This window comes from Polypterus senegalus, chromosome 15 (assembly GCF_016835505.1).
Source record: "Polypterus senegalus isolate Bchr_013 chromosome 15, ASM1683550v1, whole genome shotgun sequence".
NCBI lineage: Eukaryota > Metazoa > Chordata > Cladistia > Polypteriformes > Polypteridae > Polypterus > Polypterus senegalus.
In genome coordinates, this window is record NC_053168.1 from 94,176,012 (window position 1) to 94,194,807 (window position 18,796).

General features: G+C 37.8%; 1 protein-coding gene across 1 annotated transcript in view; it reads left to right on the forward strand.

Annotated features, from left to right (window-relative positions):
* Nucleotides 1-18,796, forward strand: part of LOC120515429 (sperm-associated antigen 1-like) — a 185,691-nt gene that overhangs the window by 30,483 nt on the left and 136,412 nt on the right. Inside the window, exons 3-4 of the mRNA XM_039736416.1 lie at nucleotides 14,348-14,507; nucleotides 15,310-15,426. Coding sequence (XP_039592350.1) covers nucleotides 14,348-14,507; nucleotides 15,310-15,426 — 277 coding nt within the window. The remainder of the gene's footprint in view (nucleotides 1-14,347; nucleotides 14,508-15,309; nucleotides 15,427-18,796) is intronic.

Here is an 18,796-nt window from a genome sequence, read left to right on the forward strand (position 1 = left end):
AGTACCTCAAAGACGTGACAGCCCACTTAATCGCCAAGGCTTCTCGCTCCACGCAGCATACTTGGTCTCCGGTCCAGCAGTTTCGGCTCAGGTACATAACAGGGTGTTCAGCACCATCAGCGCATTGGCTCAGCGGCACCCAAACCTGTGGCGATCGTCGGTCTGGAGGATGAAAGGAACAGAAAAATCAGGAGATCTTAAAACAGGTGCTGAAGTAAGGGCCAATTTAAGTCACTGAATGCTTTCTCAACGAAATATCCCATACCACTTTTAAAGGTGCTCGTTTCCTTGTTAAATTAGATAAGGCGCAGCAACTTCTGAGAAATGCGGTACAAAACGACGATAGTAACCTGCCAATCCCAAAAATGCTTGTACCTGCCGCTTATTCATCGGACGGGGCCAATTAAGAATGGCATCAATTTTGGAACATTGTGGTTTAACAACACCCCCTCCTACTAGGTAGCCCAAATATTTGGCTTCTCTTAATCCAAAAAAACATTTCTTCGGATTAATTCGAAGACCAGCAGATGCTAGCTTGGAAGTATTGTTTTAACCTGCCATACATGATCTTTCCACGTGCTGGAAAAAATGACCACGTCATCTAGGTAGGCAGCACTATATGAATTGTGGGGCCTTAGCAGTGTGTCTACCAGACGTTGGAAGGTAGCTGGTGCCCGTGCAAGCCAAAAGGAAGGACCTTGTATTGCCAATGTCCACTGGGTGTACTAAAAGCGTTTTTTTCTTTGGCGGAGTCCGCTAAGGGAATTTGCCAATACCCTTTGTCATGTCAAGAGTAGTTAGGAATTGGCGTTCCCCAACCGATCAAGTAAATCATCCACCGCGGCATGGGATCGCATCAAATTTAGAGACCTGATTAAGTCGAAAGTCATTACAAAATCTCCACGACCCATCAGGTTTAGAAACTAAGACAATTGGACTAGACCAAGGGCTATGACTCTCCTCAATAACCCCTAATTCTAGCATTAGTCTAATTTCCAACTCTACTTCGCTTTCTTTGCCTCCGGGGAGCCTATAAGGTCTCTCTCTGACAATCACTCCAGGGTTAGTAATAATATCGTGAACAATCAGCGACGTCCGGTATCTCGTCCACAACTTTAGGGACAGACAAGATAGCCGCCTCGAGATCTTGTCGTTGTTTGAATGTCAAATCGGGCCAAAATTAAGATGGGCACATGACATAAAAGAGAACGAGGCTGATTGGACGAGGATCAAGTTCCCTGTCCTTCCATGGTTTCAGCAAATTAATATGATATACTCGTTCAGTAGGTCGCCGATTAGGTTGTTTAACCAAATAATCAACGAGACCTTTTCTTTCTTTAATTTCATAAGGGCCTTGCCAATGTGCTAACAACTTTGAATGAGAAGTTGGGACGAGTACCATTACACGATCACCGGGACAAATTCGAATGGTGGTGTTTGGTTATAATAACGGACTGCGCTGCTTGTGCCTTTTCCAAATTTTCTTTTAGAATAGGTCTGATTTTCTCTAATCTATCGCGTAATTGCGATATATTCAAGAATATTTGAAGTTGGGAGGACCTCCTCTTCCCATCCTTCTTTTAACATATCCAAAAGCCCTCTGGGTTGTCTTCCATATAATAATTCAAAGGAGAGAAACCAGTAGAGGTCTGAGGACTTCCGATAAGCAAACAAAGCGAGAGGAAGCAACTGATCCCAGTTTCTTCCATCCTCGTTAACTACCTTGCGTAACATCTGTTTCAAAGTTTGATTGAAGCGCTACCAACCGTCAGTTTGGGGATGATAGACAGACGTTTTCAGATGTTTTATTCGAGTAATTTGGCTACTTCCTGAACGTCTCCGAGTGAAAGGAGTCCCTTGGTCCGTTAAAACCTCTTTGGGATCCCAACACGGCGAATATCCCTACTAATTCCCGTGCGATGTTTTTCGTATTAGCTGAGCGCAATGGAACAGCTTCGGAAAGCGAGTGGCATAATCTACTAGCACCAAAATATATTTAAAACCTTTTAACGAGGGTTCCAATGGTCCTCGAGATCGATACCGACTTCGTTCAAAGGGATATCAATAAGGGGAAGGGGAACGAGAGGAGCTGCGTCCTTCTAGGAATCTGGCGAAGTTGACACTCAGGACAGGAAGAGCAAAATCGCGGACCTCCTCGTTAATTCCGGCCAATAGAATCGGAGCTTTATTCTCTCTAATGTTTTTCGAGCCTAAGTGGGCTCCTAGAAGGTGGCGTGTGCTAATTCACACACCTTTCGCCGAAAAGTGCGTGGAATTAACAACAACGTTCGCACTTCTCCCTCGTGTTCTGCCACTCTATATAATAATTTGTTTTTAAGTACAAAGAACGGCATCGGTGGCATGGGATCCAGGGTTGTATAACCCTCGGTAGATACTACTGCATTCCTAATATTTTTTAAGGAATCATCGTTCCATTGTTCCCTTTTAAAAGACGATGGTGTTAATAGAAATTGGGCATTTAAATCTTGTATAGGGTCTTGTGCGACCTTAAGGGGTGTGGTTTCTGTCTCCACGTCATCTGGTTAACTGCACTAGTTCCGCAGAGGTCGATGGGACATCAATTCTTCACATTGGGTACCCGTATGGGTCCGTGCTACTGTGGGACATGGCGTGGAGGCAGTCGGAGCAGTATTCTCCATTACTAAGCCTAAATGTTTCTTAGGTACAGTTACGTTATTACCGCTGGTAATTTTATTCCAGTCTCTACCCAATATAACTGGAAAAGGGGATCCGGTAATACAGCCATGGCCATGCTCGTTAGGTGATGATTTACTGATACCACACATCTGGCCGTTTTATAATACCGGATATCCCCATGAATACATTTTAGACTAGTTTTTATCCTAGTCCACTGTTGCGGTAAAACGAAGCGGGTGGCAACAATGGAAATGTTACTCCCGGAATCAAACATTGCTCTTACCTTCCTGCCTTTTTTTAATAACTGCACCTGTATATGGAAGAGATAAAGGATTAGTCACAGTGGCACAATACCTTTCTCCCTTAACTAATGAGCAATCCATGGGCTCGATGGTACAGTTAGGGGACAGATGTCCAATCTCCCCACACTTGAAACAGCGGGGAAGACTGGCACCTCTGTCCCGTCTACGGACGGCAGGCTCGGGAGTTTGTCGGGTGGGCTCAGGAGTTGCCCCACGTGCCTGTTGGGTTCGGCGGGAGAACCGTTCTGATTTCCCTGATTTGCAAGCCGCCCAGTGACGCTCAGTGATCTGGATTAAGGAGTCCATGTCCTCAAAATTATGCTTCTGTACTTGCTGGGCGATATGGTCAGGGAGGGCATGCACAAAAGTTTCACATGCTAGAAGCTCGCCATTTTATGTGAATTATTAATGTCGGGCGTAGCCAGCGACATACTTTCCCCAGGCTTCAAAGCCCTGGGTTCTTATCGGTCTCTCTGGATCGAACTGCCACTCCCTCCATTCTCTTGCCTGCTGTTCCGGAGATACGCCGTAGCGCTTGAAGACCTCCTTTTTTAGAGCGTCATAATCAGCTGCCTGCTCCTCAGTTAGATCATAATAGGCTCTCTGCGCCGTTCCTTCAGGTAGGGAGCCAGTATGTGCGCCCATTCCGACCTTGGCCATGCGTTCCGCTTAGCGTGCGCTCAAAAATCAAAAAGTATGTCTCATGTCGTCCGATTCTGTTAGTGTAGCAATAGCAATAGGTGGTGGCCGAGCGACCTCCGTCCGTACACCTGCAGCAGCAGCAGCAGCACGAGCGTTGGCTTCTGCTACCTGGGTCCTTGTCTCACCCATCTGTATCTTCAGGGTTTGCAGATCGCCCATGATGGTGCTCAGAACGGTGTTCAGGTCCTGTTCTTCCGACATCTTTAAATAAACAAAGAACAATCCTGTCAAAGCTCTACGCCAATTGTGATGGTTATTCTTCTTTAAAAGAATCTTACACAACACAAAACAAAGTTTTGGGGACCGTCCCCATATATTGTCGTCCAGACAATTAAAGAAAATAACGATTCAAAGTCTCAGAGTAAAACAATGAACAGATTTCTTCAGTCAAAATGGCGACTTTATACAGAGAAGGATTATGGGACAGGAAATGGTTGGCAAGAAGTGACGTTGAAAACAGGAACCGGAAACAACGTCATCATGATGGGACGGAAGTGAGGTGGATTGATGGAGCGGAAGTGACGTCATCATGGTGGGCGGAAGTGACGTCATCGCGCCATTTTGGAATCCTGGAAGTGGAGGAATTATTTTTCTTCAAGTTTTCTGTTGAGCAAAAGAGATTCAGGTAAGTACCACGTGACAACCCTCTATCTCGCGATGTTTCACTCACCTTTAGGCTCTTTGACTGCCTCCTAATCGCACATGTGTGACAATATATATATGTATTTGTGTGTATATATGTGTGTGTATTTATGTATGTGTGTATGTATATATATATATATATGTATTTGTGTGTATGTATGTGTGTGTATGTATGTGTGTATGTATATGTATAGATATGTATATGTATATATGTTTGTGTGTGTGTGTAAATATATATATTTATATATATATATATATATATATATATGACAACAACACTCATCACTCACAACAGTGACAAAACAATAACATTGACAATCATGTTACGTTATTTTCAAAATGTTTCCTTTTCTTTTCATTGCTTCTTTAACACACTACTCTCAACTCGAAACGGGTATTTTATATATATATATATATATATATATATATATATATATATATATATATATATATATATATATATATATATATATATATATATATATATATATATATATATATATATATATATATATATATATATATATAATGTAGATAGGGGTGTGTGTATGTATATATATATATATATATATATATATATATATATAAACACATACATATACTTGTTTGTATGTGTCTATATGTGTGTGTATAGCTTTGGTCACTGAGTGCAAGGGAAAAATAATAAAATATAGTCTAAGTTATTAAACAGTAAAATATTAACATTTTAAGAAGTACAGGTACATTGAGCACTACTGGAGTGGTTGCGGGTAAACTACATTTTAAAGACTGTGTAACACAACAGGTAAGTAGAACTAACAGCAGCTAAAATGTATATGGATTATCTCTCGGTAGTAGATCCCTTTTGAAAGACGCTACACGACGGCTGTGGTATAGAAATTACATTTTCTATGTGAACGTTCAAATTTGTGCCTCTGGTAAAGTGCCTTACCGGCATTTAAAGAAAATTAGTTTTGTGTCCTCTACAGTGTTAAGAGAGAAAGGCTTTGGTTTGGGATAAAAGGAAAAAAAGTGTAAAGAAAGGAAAGTTGCCTTTATCTTTTATATAGTATAGAGAGATGTGTTCGCTGACGTTATGATTGCCTTTTGGGGACAGTCACGGTGGGTCTTGTGGAGACTGGTGAGATGTCCCCTCCATTAATCGGTTGTGATGGCACTGTCAGTCCTGCACTCGTGTGCGTGTCTTCATAATCCGAGCTGACGACCTCATAATCGTATATGTGCAAAAGAAAGTGCAAATCGCCTTAATATTAGTTTGCCGCGGTGTAGAAAAGGGGTCCTGTGTTTGCACTTGTCTGGGCTATAGCTCAGAAGGAGGAGGAAAAAAATTAAAATTGCTCACTTTGACTTAAGGCAGAAGCGCAGTCAGCGCCTCAAAGGCCGGCACAGCTATGCACGCGCGCTGGCTGCTCGACTTTTGCTGGGCAGGAGACCCCAGTTTTTGCAGACACGTTCACAATATCAAAAGTCTCAGCTCTCTTTGGAGGTCATTCATACATATATATATATATATATATATATATATATATATATATATATATATATATATATATATATATATATATATATATATATATATATATATATATATGTATATGTATATATATGTGTATGTGTATGTGTGTGTGTGTGTGTGTATATATATATATATATGTATATGTGTATATATATACTAGCAAAATACCAAGCCATGGCGAGAAGTAGTGTGTTGAAGAAGCAATGAAAAGAAAAGGAAACATTTTGAAAATAACGTAACATGATTGTCAATGTAATTGTTTTGTCACTGTTGTGAGTGATGAGTGTTGTTGTCATATATATATATATATATAGCAGAATACCAGGTCAGGCCAGATAGTGTGTTAAAGAAGTTATGAAAAAGAAAAGCAAACATTTTAAATATAACGTAAGATGATTGTTAATGTAATTGTTTTGTCATTGATATGAGTGTTGTTGTCATATCTATCTATTTATCTATATATATATATATATATAGCAAAATACCTGTGATTGGCAGCGGAGAAGTGAAAAGAAAAGGAAACATTTTAATAATAACGTAACATGATTGACAATATAATTGTTTTGTAATTGTCATGAGTGTTGCTGGCACATATATATCTATACTAATAAAAGGCAAAGCACTCACTCACTCACTCACTCACTCACTCACTCACTGACTCATCACTAATTCTCCAACTTCCCGTGTGGGTGGAAGGCTGAAATTTGGCAGGTTGATTCCTTACAGCTTCCTTACAAAAGTTGGACAGGTTTTATATCGAAATTCTACGCGTAATGGTCATAACTGGAAGCAGTTTTCTCCATTTACTGTAATGGAGATGAGCTTCAACGCCGTGGGGGCGGAGTTTCGTGTGACATCATCACGCCTCCCACGTAATCACGCAGTACATAGAAAACCAGGAAGACCTCAAAAAGCGCCCAAGAAAACATGCATTATATAATTGAGAAGGCAGCGAAACAATAAGAAGCGAGTTCTGCTACTTGAAACAAAGCACGATGTAAACCTACACTTTAAATTAAGTTCATAGACAGGCTGCGCTGGCGTTTGTAATTTAGTGCCTGCCCATATAAGGCCATCCGTCAGCGGCAATCCAATAGCAAACTGCCACGGGTAAATATTCACGGGTGAAGGACTGTGCTTATGGAGAGGAAGATGAGATGGTCAGGGTGGTGTTTGACACAAACTCAGCGAAACTGCCAGAGAAAGTTTTAAGTGCCAGGACTAAGGTAACATTAAATAAAGCTATGGACATTGCGAGATGGCACAAGCACAGCTGGGAACCTTCGATGCAAGTACACCGAGTGGCTCCGTGAACTGATGCAGTGCACAGATAAAAGCAACAGTTCCAAAGAGCTGAACAAAACCAAATTACACAATTGAAAAGGCAGCAAAAATATGAAGCGTCTGATAAGCATATTCATAAATGCAGCTACTGTGGAAACAAAGCACACGGTGGAAAAAGTCAATGTCCCGCTAAAGGAAGACAGCGTAAAAAAAAACAAAAAAAAACCCCGTGCATGCAGTTTGTCACATCACAGATAAAAGGAAGGCGAGCTGTTTATTGATGCAGTAAGGAACTAATCGATGAATGAAACCTCTTATCTTTACAACGATTGACAAACACGGAATGTAACTTGAACACATCGTACAAATACGAGCCTGATTGAAAGAAATAATGATAATCAAATCCTTGATGACAGCAACATTCAATAACACTCACAAAACAATTACTGTATATTGACAATCATGTTACGTTATTTTAAAATGTTCCCTTTTCTTTTCATAACTTCTACTTCTCCACTGCGATACGGGTATATATATAAATGTATATCTATAGCCCGATCTACAATACATACTTTAGCATAGACAAGCGGTGGCGCAATTGTAGAGTCTTAAGCCTCTAACGCCGACATTCGAGTTCGATTCGAGAGGGATGTACTGACTATGTACGCGCTACCGATTCATTTTACCTTCCATCTCCTTGGTTTGGGGCGTATGAAAAATATTAGGTTAACGCAGAATCATGTTCGTTATTTTAAAATTTTCCCTTTCTTAGCACAAGCACAGTTGAGAAGCTTGATGCATGTACTCCATAACGCGTTAAAAATAGCGCATTTAATCACACTTTCAATTCCAAGCAAGCGGGAACTTTTGTCAATGCATGATTTCCTGGTACATCCATTACACTGATGCACACATCACAGCTACAAAAATGTTAGAGTCGGAATAAAGCGCGTTCCTACGACTGATCATTTCGACTACCGGCGAAACCTTGATAAAAGCATGGTTTTGTGCACACTGAAAAGCAAGCAAAATTAGATGCATTACAGAAAGCGGACTTTGTGGCTCTTACTGGGGATCATTGGACTTCCGTGACCGTTAGTAATTCTAAATACATCTAATTACAAAATGTTCAATGATCACACTGTTTTAGCCTAATGTACAAAATAATTTTGGCTAATGTTACTCAGAGTTTAAAGATAAGCTGGTCAAATTACCTTTTATGTTTCTGACTTATTTTTTAAGAAGAAAAACTGCACTTTATGTTGAAATTTTGGTTATTATTATTTAAAGACAATACTATTCTGAAAATGTACTTAAAGTACTTAAACTACCACTTTATTTTTAAGTCTGCCCAATTTTAACCAGGGATGATATTTTTGTTTCTGTTTTGAATTCAAATGCAGTTTAAAGCTTTTTAGAAATTAAAACAGCTTCAGTTTACAATATTCATGTCCATGTCTATTATTTGATTCTGTAAGCCCACTAAAACCGTTTTAAATAAAAAAAAAATTTGCGATTTGGGGCAAATTTACGTGTCGATTACATCGATTAATCAAGATTAATTCTTACACAGCCTCTAATTAATTGGATTAATTTTTTTAATCGAGTCCCACCCCTAATATATATATGTAGATATATATATGTAGATTTGTATATATATGTGTATATACAGTATATATGTAGATATGTATATGTTGTATATACAGTATGTATATATGTGTGTGTGTATATATACAGTATGTGTATATATGTATATGTATATATATATGTATGTGTGTATATGTTTATATATATAACTGTATATATATATGTGTATTGATGTGTGTGTATATATATACTAGCAGAATACCAGCTTACTGGCGCGAGTAGTGTGTTAAAGAAGGTCACGAAGAAGAAAGGAAAAAAATTTTAAAAATAACGTAAGATGATTGTTAATGTAATTGTTTTGTCATTGATATGAGTGTTGTTCTCATATCTATCTATCTATCTATCTATCTATCTATCTATCTATCTATCTGTTTATCTATATCTCTATCTATCTATCTATATCTCTATCTATCTATCTATATCTCTATCTATCTATATATATCTCTATCTATCTATATATGTATATATATATATATATATACCCGCGCTTGGCAGCGAAGAAGTAGTGTGTTAAAGAAGTTATGAAAAAGAAAGAGCATTTTAAAAATAATGTAACATGATTGTCAAAGTAATTGTTTTGTGTATTTGGCGGCAAGCGTCACAAAGTTTTTAGATCTAGCTGCATCAGAAAATGTACCTGACGTCTGACACGCCTCCTTTTTACTGTTTTCTCACAGCTTGGATTGCTGCTGTCATATATATATATATATATATATATATATATATATATATATATATATATATATATATATATATATATATATATGACAGCATAATCAAGCTGTGAGAAAACAGTAAAAAGGAATGTCAGGCGTGGTGTGTACATTTTCTGATGCAGCTAGACGAAAAAAACATATATATATACACATACATATATATACACATACATATACTTGTGTGTGTATAGCTTTTATATATGTGTGTGTATAGCTTTGGTCACTGAGTGCAAGGGAGAAATAATAAAATATAGTCTATAAGTTATTAAACAGTAAAACATTAACGTTTTAAGAAGTACAGGTACATTGAGCACTACTGGAGTGGTTGGGGTAAACTACATTTTAAAGACTGTGTAACACAACAGGTAAGTAACTAACAGCAGCTAAAATATATATGGATCATCTCTCGGTAGTAGATCCCTTTTGAAAGCTACGGCGGCTGTGGTATAGAAATTACATTTTCTATGTGAGCGTTCAAATTTGTGCCTCTGGTAATGTGCCTTACCGGCAATTAAAGAAAATTAGTTTTGTGTCCTCTGCAGTGTTAAGCGAGAAAGGCTTTGGTTTGGGATAAAAGGAAAAAAGGTGTAAAGAAAGGAAAGTTGCCTTTTTCTTTTATATAGTATAGAGATGTGTTAAGCTGGCGTTATGATGCGCCTTTTGGGGACAGTCGCGGTGGGTCTTGTGTAGACTGGTGAGGCGTCCCGCCATTAATCGGCTGTGATGGCACTGTCAGTCCTCCACTTTCGTGTGCGTGTCTTCATAATCCGGTGAGAACCTCATAATCATATCACGTGCAAAGAAAGTGTGAATCGCCTTAATATTATTTTGCCGTGGTGTAGAAAAGGGGTCCGTGTTTGCACTTGTCTGGGCTATAAGCGCGGGGAGGATGAAAAAATTAAAAGTGCTCACTTTGACTTAAGGCAGAAGCGCAGTCAGCGTCTCAAAGGCGGCACAGCTATGCACGCGCTGGCTGCTCGACTTTTGCAGGGCAGGAGACCACAGTTTTGCAGACCGTTCATGATATCAAAAGTCTCAGCGCTCTTTGGAGGTCATTCATATATTATATATATATCAAAATACCACGCCTACTTGGCGGAAGTAGTGTGTTAAAGAAGTAATGAAAAAAAAAGGAAACATTTTAATAATAGCGTAACATGATTGACATTGTCATGAGTGTTGCTGTCATATATATGCCTGCCTAAATAAGTCACCCTCGCTTTGCTCTTACTTTATTTACCGTTCATTTAATCATGGCTAGTGGCGGAAAAATTATAAAATGGAAGGAGGATGGCTTTACCAAAACAATTATTGATGGCGAATCGATTATTCATAAAGCTTGAATTGGTGATCTGTTTTCTGTGTTAACCTCATATTTTTCATACTTCTTCTCAAACTAAGGTGGTGCGAGGGTAAAATGAATCGGGATGCTGATCAATGTAATCGGTGTACCAGGAAATCATGCATTGACAAAAGCTCCCTTTGCTTGTAATGCAAAGTGTGATTAAATGCATTATTTTTAGCAGCGTTATGGAGCACATGCATGAAGCTTCTCAGCTGTGCTTGTGCTAAGAAAAGGAAAGATTTTAAAAATAACGTAACACGATTGTCAATGTGACCTTTTGTAAGTAGTGCCTGGAGGATTCAGTGTGGAGAAACTCTAGAGACAGCGTGTGTATTAACTTGTGGATTTTTCTGTGAGTATTTGGTGGCAGTCTGATGAAGTTGCTTGGAAGGCGGCGTTAGCTGAGCTCAGCTCAGAGCCAAATGAGATGAATGGGAGGGAGATGATGGCGTGACTCCCCACCCGCCTTAACTGTCAATCCCCACAAACACAGTCTCTCGGAATTTGCATAAGCACACCCCTTCACCTACAATTTTAACTTAGTTATAAAGTGATCAAAACTCTCGTTTATATCCTCGTCCTCTCATTAAACTTGTATCCCGCATTACCTGTGGGCATGTGAAGCCAGTGGTAGCCTGTCTATGAACTTAATTTAAAGTTTAGGTTTACACCTTGCTTTCTTTCGAGGTAGCAGCAGTCATGAATATGGTAGTATATGTCACTTTCGCTCACTTCTTATTGTTTAGCTGCCTTCTCAATTATATAATGCATGTTTTCTTAAGCGCTTTTGGAGGTCTTCCTGGTTTCTACGCACTGCGTTGACAGTCAGTTCCGTGATTACGTGAGGCGTGATGATGTCACATGAAACTCCGCCCCCGTCATTCCAGCTCAACTCCATTACAGTTAATGGAGAAAATACCTTCCAGTTATGACCATTAGGCGTAGAATTTCAAATGAAACCTGCCCAACTTTTGTAAGTAAGCTGTAAGGAATGAGCCTGCCAAATTTCAGCCTTCTACCTACACGGGAAGTTGGAGAATTAGTGATGAGTCAGTGAGTGAGTGAGTGAGGGCTTTGCCTTTTGTTAGTATAGATATATATATATATATTTATATAAATGTTTATATGTATATATATGTTTATAAATGTGTCTTTGTGTGTGTGTGTATATATATATATATATATATATATATATATATATATATATATATATATATATATATATATATATGTATATGTATATATATATATATGCCAGCAACACTCATGACAATGACAAAACAATTACATTGGCAATCATGTTACGTTATTATTGAAATGTTTCCTTTTTTTTTTTACTTCTCCGCTGCCAATCGCACGTATTTTGCTATACAGTAATCCCTTGCTATATCGCGCTTTGACTTTCACTCTGTTGCGGATTTTAAATGTATGTATATCTAAATATATATCATGGATTTTTCAGCTGGTTCGCCGCTTTCTGCGGACAATGGGTCTTTTAATTTAGGTTACATGCTTCCTCAGTTTGATTGCCCAGTTGATTTCATACAAAGGGATGCTATTGGCGGTTGGCTTAAAAGCTACCCAATCAGAGCATGTATTACATATTAACTAAAACTCCTCAATGCTATAAGATATGCTTCCCGCGTGGCGCTTGTTTGCTTCTCTCTATCTTTCTCACTCTCTCTGCCTGGCGGAGGGGGTGTGAGCAGAGGGGCTGTTGCACAGAGGACCGCGGACGCTCTTCTACAAAATGCCGCTTTATCAGCGGTGCTTCTGTATACTTAAAAGCATGTATTGATTTTTTGATTGTTTGCTTTTCTTTTGCGAGCGCTCTCTCTGACATTTTCTGCTCCTGGCGCTCCTTTAAAGATAAGATATATTTGCTTTCTTTTAATTGTGAGAAAGAACTGTCATCTCTGTTTTGTAATGGAGCACAGTTTAAAGCGTTTGACTAAAGGGTGTTATTTCATGTCTAGAGGGCTCTAATAACGCGTTAACAGTGTGGGAGAGTTTATAAGGGCTTAAAATATATAAAAAATAACCATACAAACATATGGTTTCTACTTCATGATTTTCACCTATCAGCTGGGGGTCTGGAACGCATAACCCCCGATCGAGGAGGATTACTATATATATATATATATATATATATATATATATATATATATATATATATATATATAGAGATATATATATATATATAGAGATATATATATATATATATATATATATATATATATATATATATATATATATATATATATATATATATATATATATATATATATATATATATATATATATATATATATATATAGAGATATATATATATATATATATATATATATATATAGAGATATATATATATATATATATATATATATATATATATCTATATATAGATATGACAACAACACTCATATCAATGACAAAACAATTACATTAACAATCATGTTACGTTATTTTTAAAATGTTTGCTTTTCTTTTTCATACCTTCTTTAACACACTACTTCTCCACGGCGAAGCGCGGGTATTCTGCTAGTATATATATATAAAGCAAACAATCAAAAATTCAATACGTGCTTTTGTGCTTTTAAGTATGCTGAAGCACCGCGATAAAGCGGCATTTTGTAGAGGAGCATTCGTATCCTCTAGGCAAACAGCCTCTGTGCAAACAACCCCTCTGCTCACACCCCCTCCATCAGGCAGAGAGAGTGAGAGAGACAGAAAAAAGCAAACAATCAAGCACTGCGCGGGAAGAACATCGTATATCATTGAGGAGTTTTATTTAATATGCAATACATGCTCTGATTGGGTAGCTTCTAAGCCATTCGCCAATAGTGTCCCTTGTATGAAATCAACTGGGAAAACAAACTGAGGAAGCATGTACCATAAATTAAAAGACACATTATCCGCAGAAATCCATGAACCAGTGAAAAATCTGTGATATATATTTAGATATGCTTACATTTAAATCCGCGATGGAGTAAAGCCGCGAAAGTCAAAGCGCGATATAGCGAGGGATCACTGTATAAGAAAACCTAAAGGCCTGAAAGTAATAATACAACGCATTGTAAATGAGCTATTAATCAACTGTTAATACATGAAAGGAGGCATTAAATTAAGTTGCTCCTTTCAAAATATTGAAATTATAATGGAAAATGTTTACCTTTGTTTAATGAGACAACACGGTATATTAAATGAAAAAGCTGTAAATTGTTGACTTGTGATAATTTCCAGGTGATAAAGCTTGAAATAAAAGACAAATTGGGAAATGGTCATTTTCAGTAAAATAAAATTAGGTACTTTATAAAGAATAAACTAAAGAAACTTATTATAAAGTGGTGCACTGATTTTCTGATTAACTTTTGTAATAACTTGTATAAAACACAGCTGCTTTCTAATAGAATTTCCATGAATTGCTATAGCATTAGAATGAAGGTAAACAAATACATAAACAAATAAATAAAGCCTGGCACATTTTCATATTAATATTACAATTTACAGTATTTATTAAAATATTTGTATTTTGCAGATCTGGTGATGAAGGGATTTATCCTCATCTTACAGAATTTTGTGAAAAGAAGATTGAAAATCTATACCCCGAAAGCAGAGCTCTACGAAAAGATAAGGCACCAGCAACAGCAGTGTCTTTCACTTCACAGGAGTGGCAAGACATTTTGACAGATTTGGAGGTATGGTATATTAGAACTGCAAATGAGAAATAATTAAATTAAGATAAATACAATAAAGAAATAACATTTTTTATTACAATATGTATATTTTATCAACAAGTATCTATCTCTCTATCTATCTATCATCAATTCATGGTCATTTTTAAGTATTAAAATACAGTTTCCTGCATATGCATTGTAGTTTTGATGCACCTCTGTCGGGCTACTTGCTTTGTCTTCCTTATATTTTACTACTATGTTTGTAGTGAAAAGTCAAGCAAAATGACATCTTTTATTGGCTAACTAAAAAGATTACAATATGCAGGCTTTCGAGACAACACGGGCCCCTTCTTCAACAACATTTATTTATATAGCACATTTTTGTACAAAAAGTAGCTCAAAGTGCTTTACATAATGAAGAATAGAAAAATAAAAGACACAGTAACAAAATAAAATAAGTCAACATTAATTAACTTAAAATAAGAGTAAGGTCCAATGGCTAGGGTGGACAGAAAAAACAAAAAAAAACTCCAGATGGCTGGAGAAAAAATAAAATCTGTAGGGATTCCAGACCATTAGACTGCCCAGTCCCCTCTGGGCATCTTCGGTCAAGATGTAATCAAATCAATCATCTTGCCTGAAGAAAGGGCCTGAGTTTCCTCGAAAGCTTGCATATTGTAATGTTTTTAGTTAGCCAATAAAAGGTGTCATTTTGGTTAACTTCACTACATTCATAATGGCTAACACGGTATAACACCCTAGTACTACTACTATGTTTGAAATTTAAATAATGAATTTAGTTATTTGTTTCTTCAACTGACAGAACTGGACAAGTGATATTAAAGGCAAGGAAGAAGAAATTAAGCAACAGTTCATCTTTGAAAACTGTGAAAAAGTTCCATCAGTGCATGGGTCTAATGTGACAATCGTGTCATCTCGGGTAATGTACCAGTTTAAGGAATGTTTTATGATAGCTCCAAACTCCTGTTACAATGGTAGAAATGAATCAGTATGATTTTGTGTTTTCGTGATTAGCTTTTTGGTTAAAGTAAGCAATAAGAAAAAACAGTTTCTATAAATGTTAATGGAAATAGCCGTAGCAGTGACATTTTATAGGTAATAGCAATATAAATCTCCAGTTCTTCCATGTTTACACTTGTTCACTACTAAAATTGTGAGATGAAACATGGTGAACATACCACTTAGCTAATTATTAGGTACTGTTTCCCTTTACAACTGAGCCAAGGTGTATGGTTCTGTCTATTATTATAATTTGGCTTTTAAATATATACACAAACACTATGGTCTGGAATACCAGAATGATTAAAAAGGAAGAAAATTTTAAAAAGAAAGAAAACTCTGACTTGGCATTCATAGTCACAGTGAGGCATTATGCAGGTGTATTGCTGTTGATATAATGGAGCCCCAGTAGTATTTCTTGACACACTTCTGTTGAGTAATTAATTTGCTGAAAGTCCTCAATGTTTGTCAGCGTGGAAATGTACAACATTGTTCATAATGTCCCTACATTTTCCCAAAACTGAACCTGCCCTTTTAATTAACTTGTTAATTCAGTTTGCCTCTCTTGAAGTTATGTTATCAGCACTGTACAGTTTTATAAATGATGCCCCTGGGGAGTATAGAGTTTGTTATGCACTGAAGCAGTTTGCAGGATGAAAGTTAATACTGGCAGATCTGAATTGATCTCGCTCACAAAAAATGGCTTGCTGTTTGCTGGTTAGGGATAGGAGCTTCCTCATGTGAAGTAGCTCGAATAGCTTGTAATTGTGTTCATGAGTAACAGTTGAGGGTCAGAGTGAGAATGAAGGATGCATGTTTAATGTAACATACTCACCAACAAAGTCAAACACTCCAGAGATGATGATATCATTGGATGCAGAAAAAGCATTTGACATGATTGAATGGAAATACCTTTTCACTACATTAATTGAAATTTGAGTTTGGTCCAAACATTTGTGCATGGATCAAACTACAGAATACCAATCCAGAAGCTTCAGTTTGTATTAACAACATTTGTTCAGACTACTTTAAACTAGAATGTGGTACCAGACAAGGATTCCCCTTGTCACCACTGCCGTTTGAACTTACCATTGAACCACTGGCGGTTCACTGTCCAAATTCTTATCAGATAAAGGGGATTTTCAGAGAAGGACTGGAACAGAAAATTTCTCTATGTGCAGATGATATGGTACTGTATATATCAGTCCCACAAAATTATGTGCCTGCAGTCTTAACAGCACTTAAAGAATTTCAAAAGATCTCTGGTCTCAGAATTAATCTGAATAAAAGTGTACTCTTTCCAGTGAATTCTCAAGCATATAATACTAGATTAGACACTCTGCCTTTTATAATTGCAGATCAGTTTAAATACCTAGGGGTTGACATCACAAGTAAACACAAAGCTCCTTTTCAACAAAATTTCACCGTCTGTATGGACTTGCATAGATGATCAACCCTTCATCTCACTCTAGCTGGAAGAATTAACGTTGTTAAGATGAATATTATTCCCAAGCTTCTTTTTTTATTTCAAAACATTCCAATATACATCAATAAATCATTTTTTAAGCAATTAGATTCAACAATAACCTCATTTATTTGGAACTCAAAACATCCATGTATCCAAAGACCAACCCTACAAAGACCTAAGGCAGAAGGTGGCATGGCTCTACCCAACTTTCAGTTTTATTACTGGGAAGCAAACATACACGCTATAAATACTTGAACACAAATAGATGAACATACACAAGCCTGGTCCGCAATAAAAGTAAAATCCTGCAGTACTACTTTACAGTGCATCCGGAAAGTATTCACAGCGCATCACTTTTTCCACATTTTGTTATGTTACAGCCTTATTCCAAAATGGATTAAATCAATTTTTTCCTCAAAATTCTACACACAACACCCCATAATGACAACATGAAAAAAGTTTACTTGAGGTTTTTGCAAATTTATTAAAAATTAAAAAAACTGAGAAATCACATGTGCATAAGTATTAACAGTCTTTGCCATGAATCTCAAAATTGAGCTCAGGTGCATCCTGTTTCCCCTGATCATCCTTGCTGTTTCTGCAGCTTAATTGGAGTCCACCTGTGGTAAATTCAGTTGATTGGACATGATTTGGAAAGGCACACACCTGTCTATACAAGGTCCCACAGTTGACAGTTCATGTCAGAGCACAAACCAACCATGAAGTCAAAGGAATTGTCTGTAGACCTCCGAGACAGGATTGTCTCGAGACACAAATCTGGGAAAGGTTACAGAAAAAATTCTGCATCTTTGAAGGTCCCAATGAGCACAGTGGCCTCCATCATCCATAAGTAGAAGAAGTTCAAAACCACCAGCACTCTTCCTAGAGCTGGCCGGCCATCTAAACTAAGAGATCGGGGGAGAAGGGCCTTAGTCAGGGAGGTGACCAAGAACCCGATGGTCACTCTGTCAGAGCTCCAGAGGTCCTCTGTGGAGAGAGGAGAACCTTCCAGAAGGACAACCATCTCTGCAGCAATCCACTAATCAGGCCTGTATGGTAGGGTGGCCAGACGGAAGCCACTCCTTAGTAAAAGGCACATGGCAGCCCACCTGGAGTCTGCCAAAAGGCACCTGAAGCACTCTCAGACCATGAGAAACAAAATTCTCTGGTTTGATGAGACAAAGATTGAACTCTTTGGTGTGAATGCCAGGCGTCACGTTTGGAGGAAACCAGGCACCGCTCATCACCAGGCCAATACCATCCCTACAGTGAAGCATGGTGGTGGCAGCATCATGCTGTGGGGATGAACTGGGAGACTAGTCAGGATAAAAGGGAAAGATGACTCAGCAATGTACAGAGACATCCTGGATGAAAACCTGCTCCAGAGCGCTCTTGACCTCTGGCTGGAGCGATGGTTCATCTTTCAGCAGGACAACGACCCTAAGCACACAGCCAAGATATCAAAGGAGTGGCTTCAGGACAACTCTGTGAATGTCCTTGAATTGCCCAACCAGAGTCCAGACTTGAATCCGATTAGGCATCTCTGGAGAGATCTTAAAATGGCTGTGCACTGACGCTTCCCATCCAACCTGATGCAGCTTAAGAGGTGCTGCAAAGAGGAATGGGTGAAACTGGCCAGGGATAGGTGTGCCAAGCTTGTGGCATCATATTCAAAAAGACTCGAGGCTGTAATTGCTGCCAAAGGTGCTTTGACAAAGTATTGAGCAAAGGCTGTGAATACTTATGTACATGTGATTTCTCAGTTTTTTTATTTTTAATAAATTTTTAAAAACCTGAAGTAAACTTTTTTCACGTTGTCATT